General features: G+C 47.0%; 1 protein-coding gene across 1 annotated transcript in view; it reads left to right on the forward strand.

The window, feature by feature from the left end:
* LOC311229841 (trypsin-like) overlaps positions 1-13615 on the forward strand; it is a gene marked incomplete at both ends in the record, with an annotated part of 37137 nt that extends 23522 nt beyond the window's left edge. Inside the window, 2 exons of the mRNA XM_084315914.1 lie at positions 12017-12158; positions 13292-13615. Coding sequence (XP_084172040.1) covers positions 12017-12158; positions 13292-13615 — 466 coding nt within the window. The remainder of the gene's footprint in view (positions 1-12016; positions 12159-13291) is intronic.
* Positions 13616-18235: the final 4620 nt, after the last annotated feature.

Consider the following 18235-nt stretch of genomic DNA (forward strand, 5'->3'; position numbering starts at 1 on the left):
TGGAATATCTAACATGTATTTACCACCTTCCTCTACACGAGGCCACAGATGGGTTTTATGTAACACAAGGACAATTACGTGGCTAATTCGAAAGTAAACGCACGCATTTCAGCCACACACACGTCACTGACACACTGGACGGAGCGGCCCAATATATATATATATTTTAAATCCACTCACCATTTGATGTACTTCTTTACGAGGAAATAGTGTCCCTCCCATCTGATCACTTGTAAATTAAATACATCCTTCGATATTTTCTGATGAAACGTTCAATGACCTTGTCTGCTTGCAAACAGTTGCAAATCAGGCAATGCAACAAACAGCAGTCTTTTGTGATCTAATCGATCCTTCATTTGCGTGAGGATGCTGTCGAAATCCACTAAACATTGTTCTGTTGATGCATGACACACGTTCCATTTTCGGGACTCTGACTCCGACAGGTGGTCACTCAGACAGTCACCCAAGCGATTGCCAAAGCAGTGCACTCACCAAAGCTGTGGGCTCACCTATCCCATCTTCCTCTTCTTCTTCTTCCTCTGGGTGAACGTTTCGATGAGTTAGCTATTAGCTCACGTTAGCTACAACAATTTAGCTTACAGAGTCCAAGACGGCACGTTCACGTCAATTACACAACTTCAACTGAGATAAAAAAATATATATATATCATCAAACGATGCACAATAAGTTCATGAACAATTGAATAAAGATCTTATTCTCGATGTCAGTCTCTTTCAAGGCAAATTGCACACAGTCAGTCTCTGATTGGATTTCAAGGCTGTCAACACAATGTGGTACGACGTGAACGCCAATCAATCAAGTGCGCTCCGTCTCACTACCCGGCTTTTTTAAACTCAAATAGCCTATTTTGATTGGATAATTATATTCTTAAGCCCAACCCGTGAAACTATTTTAGCAGTAAGTGATTGACAGCTGGCCATTACTGCAGTCAGGTCAGAGAGCTCAGAGCCTTCACTTGGACATTTTTGAAGAAGAAAAAAATTCACTGGCATTGTTTTTGTTCAAATTCACTGGCATTGTTCACAGAGGAAAACATTTCTAATAAAAAAAATTATAATAACAATAAAAAAAAAAAATAATAATAAAAAAAGAATATATATGTATATGTATATTAATAATAATATATATATATATATTTTTTTGTCTGTAAAATACTAGTGAAGTACTGCCTCACTAGTTGTCATGCAATAACCTCCACTGCCTTGCATGGTTGCCTCCGCCGTCTGTGTGTGAATGTGTGAGTGAATGTGTACAATGTGAGTAACAAATTGTAAAGCGCTTTGGATAAAAGCGCTATATAAAAAAGCAGCCATTTACCATAATAATAATAATAATTATAATAATATTAATAATAATAGGGGGGAGTACAGGTATGGGCAGGGTAATAGTAGAAAGACATAAATATGGGCAATACAATTTTCATCTTTTTTTATCTTTAATTTTTAACAGGGCGACAGTGGCTCAGGAGGTAGAGCGGGCGTCTGGTAATCGGAAGGTTTCCGGTCCGTGGTAGTGTCATGGTAAATTATTTATTATTGTACCGTGGTAAAACTGAAATCAGACTATCATGATGAGGAATCATCCAAAAATTATTATACCTCGACTGTCTTTAAAACCTCTTAACAGGCACCCGCAACATTAGCCATTTTAGTTTTAGTTTTTGAGGACTACATACCCTTTTTTACTATTCTTTATACTTATAGCACATGCATGAGCCTGGTCTCTTTTGATAGATGACATTCTGAAGTTTCGGATACAATAAAGAATACTCACTTTTAGTGCTAATGAAATAGAGTAACATAGGTCTGAACTTGATACTCACGTTTTTCTGTAGTAGTTAGTAGTCCAGAAGTAGTATTTCCAAAAACATTGGTATGGCTGGAACGATACCCTGGGTCCATAGCCTGAAGTCTTTTGTAGTACATGTCCTAATTTCATAAAAATCCGTTCATAAATGAGTGATTAGAAGCGGTTTTGGTAAAAGGGGAGAGGGCTCAGAAAACTATTTTCTCATAGACTTCAATGATTTCGACAGAGAATTTTCTTCTTGGCCAACAGCTAGGCTATAGCTCGTCCGTATCCAATTCCATTGATTTGTGCTAAGCTAGGCTAGCTTGCAGGAGTCTTGGTCATTTTCAGCTAGAACCGTAGCCATTTTTTTTCACAACTGAGGTAGGTAGATTACATTTTTAGAGACTAAAGTACCGAAAAATGGTACCGTTGGGTACCGGTATTGATTCACAGGTACCGCTACCGTATCGGTTCAAATGTGAACGGTACCCATCCCTACTGAACACACAACTGCAGGGCAAGGGCATTTTTGCTCATGAAATGCATAGCCATGTAAAAGCCTTCATGACAAAGTTGCAATTAATTTCAAGGCAACTAGGCAGCAACAATCTCGAACACATGAAAACCCTGAAAGAAGTCAAACCATCAGCTGATCACCGGCACAGGTACTCATCCATGTTGGGAGCACTGCATGATGAATTTTCAAGGCGTTTTCAAGATTTCAAAAAGGTTGAGGATGAAATGCAGCTGGTTTCCTCTCCCTTTACCTGCAGTGTTGATAGTTGTTCAGCTTGAACTCATTGACCTGCAGTCTGATTCACTACTGAAAGAGCACTTTAAGTCAGCATCACTGCTAGAGTTCTACACTGCTCTCAAGGAGGAGAACTTTCCAAACATGAGGAGACATGCTCAGAAGATGTTGGTTCTCTTTGGATCCACCTACATATGTGAACAGACATTCTCAGTCATGACGTTTACCAAATCCAGGTACAGATCCTCTCTCACTGATGAACATCTGTCAGCTGTGCTTCGCATCTCCACCTCAGACATTCAACCTGACTGGATTTCTCACACTGAATGAAAAAAAAGAACTGAAGAACACTAAAATGTGGGAATATAACAAGTGAAATGGGACACTTGATCCTTTGCTTTTTTTCTGCACAGTAAAAAAAAATAACTGAAGAACACTAAAATGAGGAAATATAACAAGTGAAATGGGACACATGATCTTTTTATTTTTTATTTGCACAGTTCTGAAAACATTAAATGTTTAATATAGGCATGTAAAGTAAAAAAGGCTACAAAACTGGGACACTTTTCTTTACACAGTTCAGTCACATGTCTTGTTTATTTTGGCTACAAAGATGATGTGATGTCTTTAGAAAGCTAAGAAAATCCTTGTTTCAATAGTATATGAAACTCAAAATGCCCTTTGTTATTATTGTGACTGAAAATGAGTTAAATGTTTCACATTTTGTTTATCATTTTGGAAATTCTATTTGAATAAATGATATTTTTGAAAGCTAACCTCACCTTTTAATTGCCAAATAATAACATACACTCTTATTCTCTTATACCAGCGGTCAAAACAATGCCATTTACTGCTTTTTATATAGAAAGAAAATGTATATTATGCATAATTGAGTTCGGAATTTTAGCCCGGCCCTCCAAAATATTTTCAGTTGCTCATTTGGCCCCCTGGGAAAAATAATTGCCCACCCCTGGTCTAGAGCCACAGATCATCTTTCTATGTGCTTTAGCTCCAGAGTAATGTTTATTTTCTTTTAATTACCTTGAAAATGAAACTTCAGAAATGGATTCCTTGCTCCATAAACATAGAGAAAGTGGTATTATACAAAGTGGTATTATACAAAGTGGTATTATACGAAGTGGTCATGACATTCTCTCTTTCCTGCAGCGGCCATATTGGAGTTTCTGTATACCGGCCAAAAGACGGTTACCCGTAGTTGCATGCAATGATTTTTGAAAACCTTATACCCATATCAGCCTGGGTATCAGTATCAGGTCTATTCTAAGATACGGACTCTGAATCAGTGTCTGTGAAAAAGTGGGTAACACTTTACTTTCTGTGGCTCAAATAATGATAAAGTACCTGGGAAGTGATGAGGACATTACTCTAAAACTGCAGATTGCCAAACTACTAGATACTTCACATCTGAACTATTCTAAACAAAATGTATCTTGTCAAACCAGAACTACTTTGAATATGTGAACTATATCCAAACTACATAACGGAAAATTATCCCATTATCGATCCCGGAAATCGATGGCATGACTGGATGCAACTTTAAGCCTGTGTTTGCATTTTAGGATTAGATGATAAAGAAACATATAATGTTAAGTATAAATATATATTGAGAATTTGTTAGCATGTATTCTTCAAAGGTGGATTGGTGATAAATTCCCTGATGTTTCACTTTGGTTTGAAAGATTCCTGAATTTAATTCCACTTGAAAGGTTATCATATACAGCAGGGCTATTCAACTAAATTGTTCAGTGGGCCACATTATCAGAAACCCAAGGGGCCAGGGGCCGGACTGCCACGGCGCCTCCCCGTGCTATGAATATATGTACACTTGACACAACACGCAACCACATTTTCACAACTTTTATTTAACTACATTGCAAAAGTAGTATACTTTAAAAAAAAAAAGTGCTTCATTTATGTGCCACATCTGCAACATCTCCTGCAAAAAGTGCTTCATTTATGACTGTGCAACAACTGCAACATCTCCTCTTCAACATTTCAATATAAAAATTAAATAAAAAACAAACAAGTGCATGATGTGCATCTGAACATTCTAACATCAACACTTGAACAAAAAACACATTTATAGTGCAGCTGAGCTTATGAAAAAGTGCTTCATGTCTGTGCAACAACAGCAAATCACAGCATCTTATTAGCACTTATTGTCCACTCTTAACTCTCAAACATCAGGGGGGGTGGGGGGCAGACAGGCCTAGCCTACTTACACACATCTAATGAGAGAGATTGCACTTCTTTGACTGGGCAATGGCATTCGGTCAGAATCATCCTGCGGGCCGTCGGGGTTACCCCACTGACTACCCTGTAGTAGTAATCAATGGGGGTAGGTGTACTGTCCTCCTCGTCACTCCCTTTCCGGGCATAGTCTGTCAGATACTTTGGGGGTTTGTGTTCCCTTGAGGGATACCTCCCACTGCTTCGGGCACTTGACGTCACCCTCGGGTGCTCCTCGTCATCGCCCTCTGGGGGTTGCTGACTGTCTGCCTGCACGACCGTACTAAGTACACTGGGTTGATGTGTCTCTGTTTCTACACACTTTACTCTGGAGTCCAGCTCTGGCTCCTCTGTCTGTGTCTCTCTCTCACCTGTTGCCTTCATGACAAACTCGACTAGCATGTGTTTCTGCACTCTCCCGTTACCGGGATGATAAACTAGGAAAGCGGGGCTTCCCTTGTCATGTCCTACGAAAAATCCCTTTACCCCTCTGGACTTGGGCTTTCCCCTGTCCTGCAGGTACGCATAACACACTGATCCAAATCGGTGCATTCTGGCTAGATTACACTTCTTTCCTGTCAGTGCTGTATACGGGGTGGTGCCCGAGTGCTTATTAAAGCACCTGTTTCTGGTGTAAACGGCTTCTTGCACCGCATAATGCCATAGGCTCTTAGGTAAGTTACTATCTGCTAGCTTACTCCTAGCCATTTCGAAAAGGTTATGCCATTCCCTCTCTGCCACCCCGTTCTGGTGTGGGGGATATGGATGTGACGTCTCGTGTCTTATCTTATACCTTCTCAACAGTGATTGGAACTCTCTGTTTGTGAACTCGGTTTCGCTGTCGGACCTCAAGCATCCTACGTTACCATAAGGGGCTACGTCTGGCAGGAATCTCTCCGTGGCCTGGGGCGTGTCACTCTTTGCTTTGAGAAAGTAAACAAACACTGCCCCTGTGCACACATCTGTAAAAGACAGTACATATCCAAAGCCTCCTGTGGACTCGTTGCTTACTGGGCCGGCTAGGTCCGTGTCAACTAATGCAAGTTGTACCCTTACTCTGTCTGTGGGATTTCTGTATCTCGGTTGAGTAAACTTCCCCGCTTTGCACTCTGCACAATTTTTGTCAGGTCTATACTTTTCTCCTTCAATGTGCATGCCTTCGGACACTACTTGCAGTTTCAGTAAATCCTCGTAATTACAATGACCCATAAGCTTGTGCCATGTCTGAATATCGTGACTGGCCGTCACGCTACACATATCATTATTATCATTACACTTGTCCTTGTCATTACACTCCGTCAGGTTCTACAAGAAAATGTTTACCTTTATTGAAGAATACCTTGGCACCGCTTGCAGTAGCAGCTATTGCAGAGAATAGTCCTTGTGGGAACGATGGTACGTAGAGAGCGTTCTTCAATGTCACCGTACGCCGGCGCCCCTTACTGTCCGTGAGGCATACCTGTGCGTCTCCTCTCTCTTGCGCCAATCCGTAGGTGCGTCTCCCGTCTGCCAGCTCCATGCTGTGCCTCTCCGGGTGAAAAGTGTCGTCAAAGTTCTTGAACCGACTCCTGACGTTGATGACATGGGACGACGCACCTGTGTCCATGATCAGTCCCCTTCTCTGGGCTTGCTGCAGCTGGGCCGGTCCGGCGGTGCACGCCGTCCACGCCCCGAAAGCGCAGTCTTCTTGTCCCGTTATTCTCCGGGCGTCGTCTCGATCCGTCTCACATCGATCGTCGCCGCCATCGTGTCCGCTGTCGTCATCCTGTCCAAAGCCGTCTTCTTGTCCGTAGCCGCCATCTTGTCCGTAGCAGCCATTTTGTCCGTGGCCTCTGTCTCGTCCTTGACCGCCGTCTCGTCCATGGCCGTCATCTTGCCCATGCGCGTATCGCGCGCTCTGGTCGCGTTTCTTCATGCACGCTCTGTCTGTGTGCCCCGTGGATTTGCAGAAGCTACACCAGACAGTCTTTGTGCAGTCGCTTCTCCGATGGCCTTTCTCTCCGCATCGCAAACACGCCAGTTCCGTCGTGGTCCTGGTCCTCTCCCTTGGCGTCGCTCGGACCGGCTAGGTGGGTATCTTCTGAGGCCTCGAAGTTTCTTAACTTAGCCTTGAACTGTCCCAACGTCATGTCCGTTGAACCGTGTGTTACCAGGAGTGTGAACGGTTTGTACAGTTACGGTAGTCCTCTCATCATCATTGCCATCATTAGCCCATCGCTTGGTGCTTCTCCGGCACTCCTCAATGGCGTTGTGATCTGCTCCACTCTGTTGACGTATTCGGTCACAGTCTCGGTGGGCCCCTTCCTCAGGGCCGTTAGTGCTATGTAGAGGGCCACGACTCTGGGTCTTCCTCGCCCGATGTAATGCTCTCTCAACACCTCCAGGCTTTCTCGGCCTCGGTCTTTAGTGTCGCGGAATATCAGCCCCAGGCTGGTGTCGTCGAGCAGCGGCGCTAACTCACAGTACACGTCTGCGTTACGCTGGTCGTCCAGGGCTTGCTCTTCCGCCGTCAGTTCTCCCATGGGGGCTGCCAGGATCGTCTCCTTCAGCCCCTCACCGTGCATGCAGCATAGCATGCGCTCTTCCCAGAGCTCATAGTCCTCTGCTTTTCCATTGAATGATGGCCATTTGCCCATTTGCCATTTTTTCCATCCTCTTCGTTGGTGGTAGGCTTAGCTTTAGCTCTTGTTGGCCTAGCGTCTAGCCACGTGGTGCTCCCGGCGCTAACCTAGCCTATACTTTAGCTAAGCTTGCTACAGTACCCTTATTATTTCACCCCAGCATTATCTGGGCACAGAACCTCTGTCTTCAACACTACTTGTACTTTATGTGAGTATTTTCATTTTAGGGAACTTTATACTTTTACTCCACTACATTTCAAAGGAAATATTGTACTTTTTACTCCACTACTGAACCCATCAGTTACTACTTACTTTGAAGAAAAGGATTTTGCATAGAAAACATAATATATACAAAATAAGAAATGTATGAAGATTATATACTTTCACATTTGAAGCCTGACAACTTCAAGAGGACGCAATCAGAGCAGCATAACTGGACCACATACCACTTTAACACAACCTTTAATCAGAGCAGCATAACTGGACCACATACCACTTTAACACAACCTTTAATCAGAGCAGCATAAGTGGACCACATACCACTTTAACATAACCTTTAATCAGAGCAGCATAAGTGGACCACATACCACTTTAACCTAACTTTTAATCAGAGCAGCATAACTGGACCACATACCACTTTAACATGACCTTTAATCAATGGATACACAAACATCATGTAGAATGTGTACTTTTACTTTAGATACTAAAGTACATTCAATAGCAAAAACGTCTCTACTTTTACTTAGGTAGAATTTGAATGGAGGACTTTTACTTTTTACCAGAGTATTTCTACTTTTACGTAAGTAAAGGAACTGTGTACTTCTTCCTCCACTGCTCATGTTGTATATTTGATATATTGTGATATCTGTGGTGTTTGTGGTGTCTGTTTGCCTCCCTTGGGAGGAGGTGGGGAGGCGGGATATGATGAAATATCAAAACCAAGCTGGATCACATTATGTCATATACAAGGTATGAGAGAACACACCACATGATCACATGGTGTCATAAACATTATGTTTAAAGGTAGAATATTTGATACCATCTAACATTGACTCATAGGGAAAAGAGCCTCGCTTGGTAAGAACGGTGTACATGTATGTATTCAGTTTACAGTTGCTTGCTGACAGGGCCGGACCTAGCACATTTGGCGCCCTAGGCAAGCTTCACCACCACCAAATCAAACAGTTATACCGTAAAGTACTGCACCTATATTTTAAAGACCGACCGACCATTTTAGATTTTTTTGGCTCATTTTCCCTTTTGTTAGATTATTTTTTTTTAAATGTCAAAATATTGGTTGCAGATATAGAGGGGGGCGCAAAAACTGTGTTCAGCTAAACATTTTAAATATATATACAGTATGTATATATTTTCTTTTTGCTGGGTACAGTTTTTGGCGCCCCCCTCTGGGTGGCGCTCTAGGCAACCGCCTATGTTGCCTATAGGAAGTTCCGCCCCTGCTTGCTGAACGTGTGTACACCTGCTTATGATTGTGCAATGAAAAATAATAACAAAAATATTGAATGAGTTCCCCTACAGTACACGTGTCACCAGGAAGTGTTATCAGTGAATCCCTACACCTCCTCCCTCAGGGCAGTTGATATGGATGAGTGTAGCTCCTCCCTCAGGGCAGTTGATATGGATGACAGTAGCTCCTCCCTCAGGGCAGTTGATATGGATGACAGTAGCTCCTCCCTCAGGGCAGTTGATATGGATGATGCTGACTGTAGCTCCTCCCTCAGGGCAGTTGATATGGATGACTGTAGCTCCTCCCTCAGGACAGTTGATATGGATGACTGTAGCTCCTCCCTCAGGGCAGTTGATATGGATGACTGTAGCTCCTCCCTCAGGCAGTTGATATGGATGATGCTGACTGTAGCTCCTCCCTCAGGGCAGTTGATATGGATGACTGTAGCTCCTCCCTCAGGACAGTTGATATGGATGACTGTAGCTCCTCCCTCAGGGCAGTTGATATGGATGACTGTAGCTCCTCCCTCAGGGCAGTTGATATGGATGGTGCTGACTGTAGCTCCTCCCTCAGGGCAGTTGATATGGATGATGCTGACTCTAGCTCCTCCCTCAGGGCAGTTGATATGGATGACAGTAGCTCCTCCCTCAGGGCAGTTGATATGGATGACAGTAGCTCCTCCCTCAGGGCAGTTGATATGGATGATGCTGACTGTAGCTCCTCCCTCAGGGCAGTTGATATGGATGACTGTCAATCAATCAATCAAATACTTTATTTAACCAGATAAGCATCATTGAGATTAAAATCTCTTTTTCAAGAGTGATCTGGCCAAGCAAGGCAGCAGAAAGTTTCAACATAAAAAAGAAGAACATCACAATAAAATACAGATAAAATATTCACAGCGAGATCCAATTTCAGGCAAGTTATCAAACACAGTTGCACTGTCCGAGGGAACTGAATTCGTAGGTTTTTAAAATGGCTTTAAATTCTCTGAGGGTGAATTCCTCCTGTAGCTTGTTCCAGGATGAAGGAGCAGCATATTTAAAAGACCTTTTTCCGCAATTCAGTTCTCATTATAGGGAACATCCAGTTTTAGAGCATCTTGAGAACGAAGGGCATACTTGTATTGCTTAGTGCACAGAAGCACGCTTAGGTTTTTTATTTATTTAACCTTTATTTAGCCAGATAAAACATTAAGAACATGTGTCTTATTTACAATGTTGATCTGGTCCAAGAGGCCCCAACAGGAGTACAAATATACATACATACATACATACATACATACATACATACATACATACATACATACATACATACATACATACATACATACATACATACATACATACATACATACATACATACATACATACATACATACAACATACATACATACATACATACATACATACATACATACATACATAAATACATACATACATACATACATACATACATACATACATACATGTATACATACATACATGACTGGCAATATCACCTCCTGGTTTGGGAATAGCACTGCACAAGACCGAAGCAGACTACAGAGAGTGACACGTTCAGCCGAACGCACAATTGGAGGGGGGCTTCCCACCCCCAGAACATTTACAACAAGCGGTGCAGGGGTAAGGCTAAGAGAATCATCAAGGACTCTAGTCACCCAAACAACTGCCTCTTTGAACTGCTGCGGTCAGGCAAGCGATACCGGAGTCTCATGGTGAGCACAGAAAGACTCAGAAGAAGCTTCTATTATCCCCAGGCCATCAGGCTTCTCAACGAACAATAAACACTATGCAACAACCATCAAATGCACACAGCACACACATCCACACGCACACACTCACTTTAAACAAACAACACACTGCAGCACCCACTCTCCACACTTTAGAACACCTAAACACACTTTATATTTATTGGTAAAGGATTTGCACTACAACCCGTACACCTTACTGTAAATTGTACCTAAATTGTACCTCATCCCATTCCTGCTTTGCACTATATAGTATTGTATATTAGTACATTGCATAGTATATTGTATATTGTATTGTATGGTAACTCAGTTACTTCTATTCTGCATCGAACATTGTACATATGTCTATAATGAACACTGTGACTTCTATTTTTACTTCTATTTTTAACATGCTATACTATTTTATTTCATACTTATCTTGTCTAGCACAGTCTCTGGAGCGTAACAGTAAGAAGCATTTTGTATAAAAGTATTCTGTACTTCTGTATGACAACTATTAAAGAAACTTGAAACTTGAAACATACATACATACATACATACATACATACATACATACATACATACATACATACATACATACATACATACATACATACATACATACATACATACATACATACATACATACATACATACATACATACATACATACATACATACATACATACATACATACATACATACATGCATACATACATACATACACGCATGCATACACACATACATACATACATACATACATACATACATACATACATACATACATACATACATACATACATACATACATACATACATACATACATACATACATACATACATACATACATACATACATACATACATACATACATACATACATACATACATACATACATACATACATACATACACACACACATACATACACGCATACATACACGCATACATACACATACATACATACATACATACATACTGCTTAACCCTTTCACTGCCACACTACAGAAGGTTAACCGCCTGTAGTGTGGTAGTGAAAGGGTTAACCTTATGTATTGTGGTTGTGAAAGGGTTAACAATTTGATAGTGTGATAGTAAAGAATTAACCTTCTGTAGTGTGGCAGAGAAAGGGTTAACCTTCTGTAGTGTGGAAGTGAAAGGGTTAACCTGCTGTCATGTGGTGGCAGTGAAAGGGTTAACCTTCTGTAGTGTCACAGTGAAAGGGTTAACCCTTTGATAGTGTGGTAGTGTAAGGGTTAACCATGCTGTCGTGTGGCAGTGAAAGGGTTAACCTGCTGTAGTGTCGCAGTGAAAGGGTTAACCTGCTGTCGTGTGGCAGTGAAAAGGTTAAGCAGCGCCTGTGCCCCTCCCCCCCCCCCCCGCAGGGCGGACCACATGATGATCGTGGCAGGCGACTACAGCCTGGGCAGCCTGGACGGCACGGAGCAGTACTCTAAACCCCTCCGGCTGGTGGTGCACCCGCTCTACAACCGCAGCAGCAACAACGCAGACATCATGCTTATCAGGGTAACGAGCGTCTTCAAGAAGCCTTGCTCCACTAGAAATGCAATATCGTTATAGAATAGAATAGAATGGAATAGAATAGTATAGAATAGGACAGAAGTACTTTATTAATCCAGATGGAAATTCAGCACCACAGATCGCTCACAATGAACATTTAGTTTGTCAAAAGTCTTAAAATAAGAATAGGAATAAGAATAAGAATACAATTAAAATAAAAATATGCAGTCAGAGATATACATTCTAAAATATGTATATACATTCCAAAATTCTGAAATATACAGTAAAATGTGCAGTGAAATAAAAAAAAAATTATGTAAATGTACAGGAAAATATACAGGGATTTACTCTGTGCTCAGTGAGGCAGTGAGGCATTATAGTCTGATGGCTGCTATATCATAGAATTGTGGATTTTGTAAGAGCTATGTTTTCATCATTTTGTGGTTTTCAAAGTAAAATGTTCTTTTACATGTATACCTCTAGTCAGCATCCAACATATTGACAAGCAAGCAAAGGTTCACAATGGAAGACAATGTATTAATTGGGTTGCCTCTCCATTGTTAATATATTAATGTTGTTACCATGCAGTCCAATATGATCAGGACATCAGTTGGCTCAATGTATAAAACGTGCCCAAACCTACGCAGATATCCTGACATATAGGCTGTGTGAGCTCTAATATACACCACATAGGTAAGTAAGTACAGTAAGTAATTAAAACTTTATTTGTATAGCACCCTTCTCAGCATGAGTGCTTCACAGCATTTTGAAAACATCAGTAAAGAATACAAGAAATAAAAGAGAAGAGAAGAAAAAAAAATTCATAAAAATCTCTCTCTTAATCGATTAATGTTCGATACATTTTCTATCAGTTAATTCCCCAAATAATTTTGAATACACAAATGTGGCTGGGGGAACTGATTCACTCAGCATGAATGGACTATAGGTCAATAAAAACAATACACACAAAAAAAACGTAAAAAGAAAATATATATATATATTTTTCGATACATTTCTATTATAATCGATTCTAACATATTCAAATCGATGCATCGAATCGAACACATTAGAATCGATGCATTTCGATTAATCGATGCATCGTTACACCTAATTCCCCTGTGAATGCTCTCCCCACCCAGCTGCGTGCTCCCATGGCCCTGAACCGATACGTGTCCCTGGCCGCCCTCCCCAGACAGGGCACCAGCGTGGCGGAGGGTCGGGTGTGTCGGGTGTCTGGGTGGGGCTACACCGGCCTGGCTGGGGGCCAGTCGTCTCCTTTCACCCTGAGGACGGTCAAAGTCCCCGTCGTCTCCACCGCCAGGTGCAACGGCACCGAGTCCTTCGACGGAAACATCACGGCCAACATGATGTGCGCCGGTTACCACACTGGAGGCAAGGACGCCTGCAAGGTACGAGATCAGACCCTGCAAGGTAGAGATGAGACCCTGCAAGGTATGAGATGAGACCCTGCAAGGTATGAGATGAGACCCTGCAAGGTAGAAATGAGACCCTGCAAGGTAGAGATGAGACCCTGCAAGGTATGAGATGAGACCCTGCAAGGTATGAGATGAGACCCTGCAAGGTAGAGATGAGACCCTACAAGGTAGAGATGAGACCCTACAAGGTAGAGATGAGACCCTGCAAGGTGGAGATCAGAGCCTGCTAGGTCCTCTTCCCCTCCTCTACCCCTCCTCTACCCCCTCCTCTACCCCCTCCTCAACCCCTCCTCAACCCCTACTCAACCCCTCCTCTACCCCTCCTCTACCCCTCCTCTACCCCTCCTCAACCGCTCCTCAACCCCTCCTCTACCCCTCCTCTACCCCCTCCTCAACCCCTCCTCTACCCCTCCTCTACCCCCTCCTCAACCCCTCCTCAACCCCTCCTCAACCCCTCCTCAACCCCTCCTCTAACCCCTCCTCTACCCCTCCTCTACCCCTCCTCAACCGCTCCTCAACCCCTCCTCTACCCCTCCTCAACCCCTCTTCAACCGTTCATCAACCCCTCCTCAACCCCTCCTCAACCCATCCTCAACCCCTCCTCAACCGCTCCTCAACCCCTCCTCAACCCCTCCTCTAACCCCTCCTCTAACCCCTCCTCAACCCCTCCTCAACCCCTCCTCTACCCCTCCTCTACCCCTCCTCTACCCCTCCTCTACCCCTCCTCTACCCCCTCCTCAACCCCTCCTCAACCCCTACTCAACCCCTCCTCTACCCCTCCTCTACCCCTCCTCTACCCCTCCTCAACCGCTCCTCAACCCCTCCTCTACCCCTCCTCTACCCCCTCCTCAACCCCTCCTCTACCCCTCCTCTACCCCCTCCTCAACCCCTCCTCTACCCCCTCCTCAACCGCTCCTCAACCCCTCCTCTACCCCTCCTCTACCCCTCCTCTAACCCCTCCTCTAACCCCTCCTCAACCCCTCCTCAACCCCTCCTCTACCCCTCCTCTACCCCTCCTCTAACCCCTCCTCAACCCCTCCTCTACCCCTCCTCTACCCCTCCTCAACCCATCCTCAACCCCTCCTCAACCCCTCCTCTACCCCTCCTCAACCCCTCCTCTACCCCTCCTCTACCCCTCCTCTACCCCTCCTCAACCCCTCCTCTACCCCCTCTTCTACCCCTCCTCTACCCCCTCCTCTACCCCCTCCTCTACCCCTCCTCAACCCCTCCTCAACCCCTCCTCAACCCCTCCTCAACCCCTCCTCAACCCCTCCTCTACCCCTCCTCAACCGCTACTCAACCCCTCCTCTACCCCTCCTCTACCCCTCCTCAACCCCTCCTCAACCCCTCCTCTACCCCTCCTCTACCCCTCCTCTACCCCCTCTTCTACCCCCTCCTCAACCCCTCCTCTACCCCTCCTCAACCCCTCCTCAACCCCTCCTCTACCCCTCCTCTACCCCTCCTCTACCCCCTCTTCTACCCCCTCCTCTACCCCTCCTCTACCCCCTCTTCTACCCCCTCCTCAACCCCTCCTCTACCCCTCCTCTACCCCTCCTCAACCGCTCCTCTACCCCTCCTCTACCCCTCCTCTACCCCTCCTCTACCCCTCCTCAACCGCTCCTCTACCCCTCCTCAACCCCTCCTCTACCCCCTCCTCAACCCCCCCTCTACCCCTCCTCTACCCCTCCTCTACCCCCTCCTCAACCCCTCCTCTACCCCTCCTCTACCCCTCCTCTACCCCTCCTCAACCCCCTCCTCAACCCCTCCTCTACCCCTCCTCTACCCCTCCTCAACCCCCCCTCTACCCCTCCTCTACCCCTCCTCAACCGCTCCTCTACCCCTCCTCTACCCCTCCTCTACCCCTCCTCTACCCCTCCTCAACCGCTCCTCTACCCCTCCTCAACCCCTCCTCTACCCCCTCCTCAACCCCCCTCTACCCCTCCTCTACCCCTCCTCTACCCCTCCTCAACCCCTCCTCTACCCCTCCTCTAACCCCTCCTCTACCCCTCCTCAACCCCCCCTCTACCCCTCCTCAACCCCCTCCTCAACCCCTCCTCTACCCCTCCTCTACCCCTCCTCAACCGCTCCTCTACCCCTCCTCTACCCCTCTCTACCCCTCCTCTAACCCCTCCTCAACCCCTCTTCAACCCCTCCTCAACCCCTCCTCTACCCCTCCTCTACCCCTCCTCTACCCCTCCTCAACCCCTCCTCTACCCCCTCCTCTACCCCTCCTCTACCCCTCTCTACCCCTCCTCTACCCCTCCTCTACCCCCTCCTCACCCCTCCTCTACCCCTCCTCTACCCCTCCTCAACCCCTCCTCTACCCCTCCTCAACCCCTCCTCTACCCCCTCCTCAACCCCTCCTCAACCCCTCCTCTACCCCTCCTCTACCCCTCCTCAACCCCTCCTCTACCCCTCCTCTACCCCTCCTCAACCCTCCTCAACCCCTCCTCTACCCCTCCTCAACCCCTCCTCAACCCCTCCTCAACCCCTCCTCTACCCCTCCTCAACCCCTCCTCAACCTCCTCAACCCCTCCTCTACCCCTCCTCTACCCCTCCTCTACCCCCTCCTTTACCCCTCCTCTACCCCTCCTCAACCCCTCCTCTACCCCTCCTCTACCCCCTCCTTTACCCCTCCTCAACCCTCCTCAACCCCTCCTCTACCCCTCCTCTACCCCCTCCTCTACCCCTCCTCTACCCCCTCCTTTACCCCTCCTCAACCCCTCCTCAACCCCTCCTCTACCCCTCCTCTACCCCTCCTCTACCCTCCCCCCTCAACCCCTCCTCTACCCCCCTCCTCAACCCATCCTCTACCCCTCCTCTACCCCTCCTCTACCCCTCCTCAACCCCTCCTCTACCCCTCCTCTACCCCTCCTCTACCCCTCCTCTACCCCTCCTCTACCCCCTCCTCAACCATCCTCTACCCCTCCCTACCCCTCCTCTACCCCCTCCTCAACCCATCCTCTACCCCTCCTCTACCCCTCCTCTACCCCTCCTCAACCCCTCCTCTACCCCTCCTCAACCCCTCCTCTACCCCCTCCTCAACCCCTCCTCTACCCCTCCTCTACCCCCTCCTCAACCCCTCCTCAACCCCTCCTCAACCCATCCTCTACCCCTCCTCAACCCCTCCTCTACCCCTCCTCTACCCCTCCTCTACCCCTCCTCAACCCCTCCTCTACCCCCTCCTCAACCCCTCCTCTACCCCTCCTCAACCCCTCCTCTACCCCTCCTCAACCCCTCCTCAACCCCTCCTCTACCCCTCCTCAACCCCTCCTCTACCCCCTCCTCAACCCCTCCTCTACCCCTCCTCTACCCCTCCTCTACCCCTCCTCAACCCCTCCTCTACCCCTCCTCTACCCCTCCTCAACCCCTCCTCAACCCCTCCTCAACCCCTCCTCTACCCCTCCTCTACCCCCTCCTCTACCCCTCCTCTACCCCCTCCTTTACCCCTCCTCAACCCCTCCTCAACCCCTCCTCTACCCCTCCTCTACCCCTCCTCTACCGCTCCTCTACCCCTCCTCAACCCCTCCTCAACCCCATCCTCTACCCCTCCTCTACCCCTCCTCTACCCCTCCTCTACCCCTCCTCTACCCCTCCTCTACCCCTCCTCAACCCCTCCTCTACCCCTCCTCAACCCCTCCTCTACCCCTCCTCTACCCCTCCTCTACCCCTCCTCTACCCCTCCTCTACCCCTCCTCTACCCCTCCTCAACCCCTCCTCTACCCCTCCTCAACCCCTCCTCTACCCCTCCTCTACCCTCCTCAACCCCTCCTCTACCCCTCCTCTACCCCTCCTCTACCCCTCCTCAACCCCTCCTCTACCCCTCCTCTACCCCTCCTCAACCCCTCCTCAACCCCTTTTCAACCCCTCCTCTACCCCTCCTCTACCCCTCCTCAACCCCTCCTCTACCCCTCCTCTACCCCTCCTCAACCCCTCCTCAACCCCTCCTCAACCCCTCTTCAACCGTTCATCAACCCCTCCTCTACCCCTCCTCTACCCCTCCTCTACCCCCTCCTCTACCCCTCCTCTACCCCTCCTCTACCCCCTCCTCTACCCCTCCTCTACCCCTCCTCTACCCTCCTCTACCCCCTCCTCAACCCCTCCTCTACCCCTCCTCTACCCCCTCCTCAACCGCTCCTCAACCCCTCCTCAACCCCTCCTCAACCCCTCCTCAACCCCTCCTCAACCGCTCCTCAACCCCTCCTCTACCCCTCCTCAACCCCTCCTCTACCCCTCCTCAACCCCTCCTCTACCCTCCTCAACCCCTCCTCTACCCCCTCCTCAACCCCCTCCTCTACCCCTCCTCTCCCCCCTCCTCAACCCCCCCTCTACCCCCTTCTAAGCGGCATGGTGGTGTAGTGGTTAACACTGTCGCCTCACAGCTAGAAGGTCCTGGTTCGATTCCCGCTTGGGGACCAGGTTGCCGTGTTGCCATCTCCTGGGCCTTTCTGTGTGGAGTTTGCATGTTCCCCCCCTCTGTGCTCGCAAGGGTTTCCCCTCCCGCTGAGACAAATAAGATAAAACTAACGCTGTTGCGTCCCTGACGAAGACGGACAGGAGCACTTGGATTGCTCCCCGGTCGCAGCGCACGGTGCAGCCCTTGTCTGCTCCCGGCTGCCCTTGGGGGGAAGGACGACGGGATGGGAA

The sequence above is a fragment of the Notolepis coatsorum genome (assembly GCF_963971535.1).
Source record: "Notolepis coatsorum genome assembly, chromosome: 6".
In the NCBI taxonomy this organism is placed as follows: Eukaryota; Metazoa; Chordata; class Actinopteri; order Aulopiformes; family Paralepididae; genus Notolepis; species Notolepis coatsorum.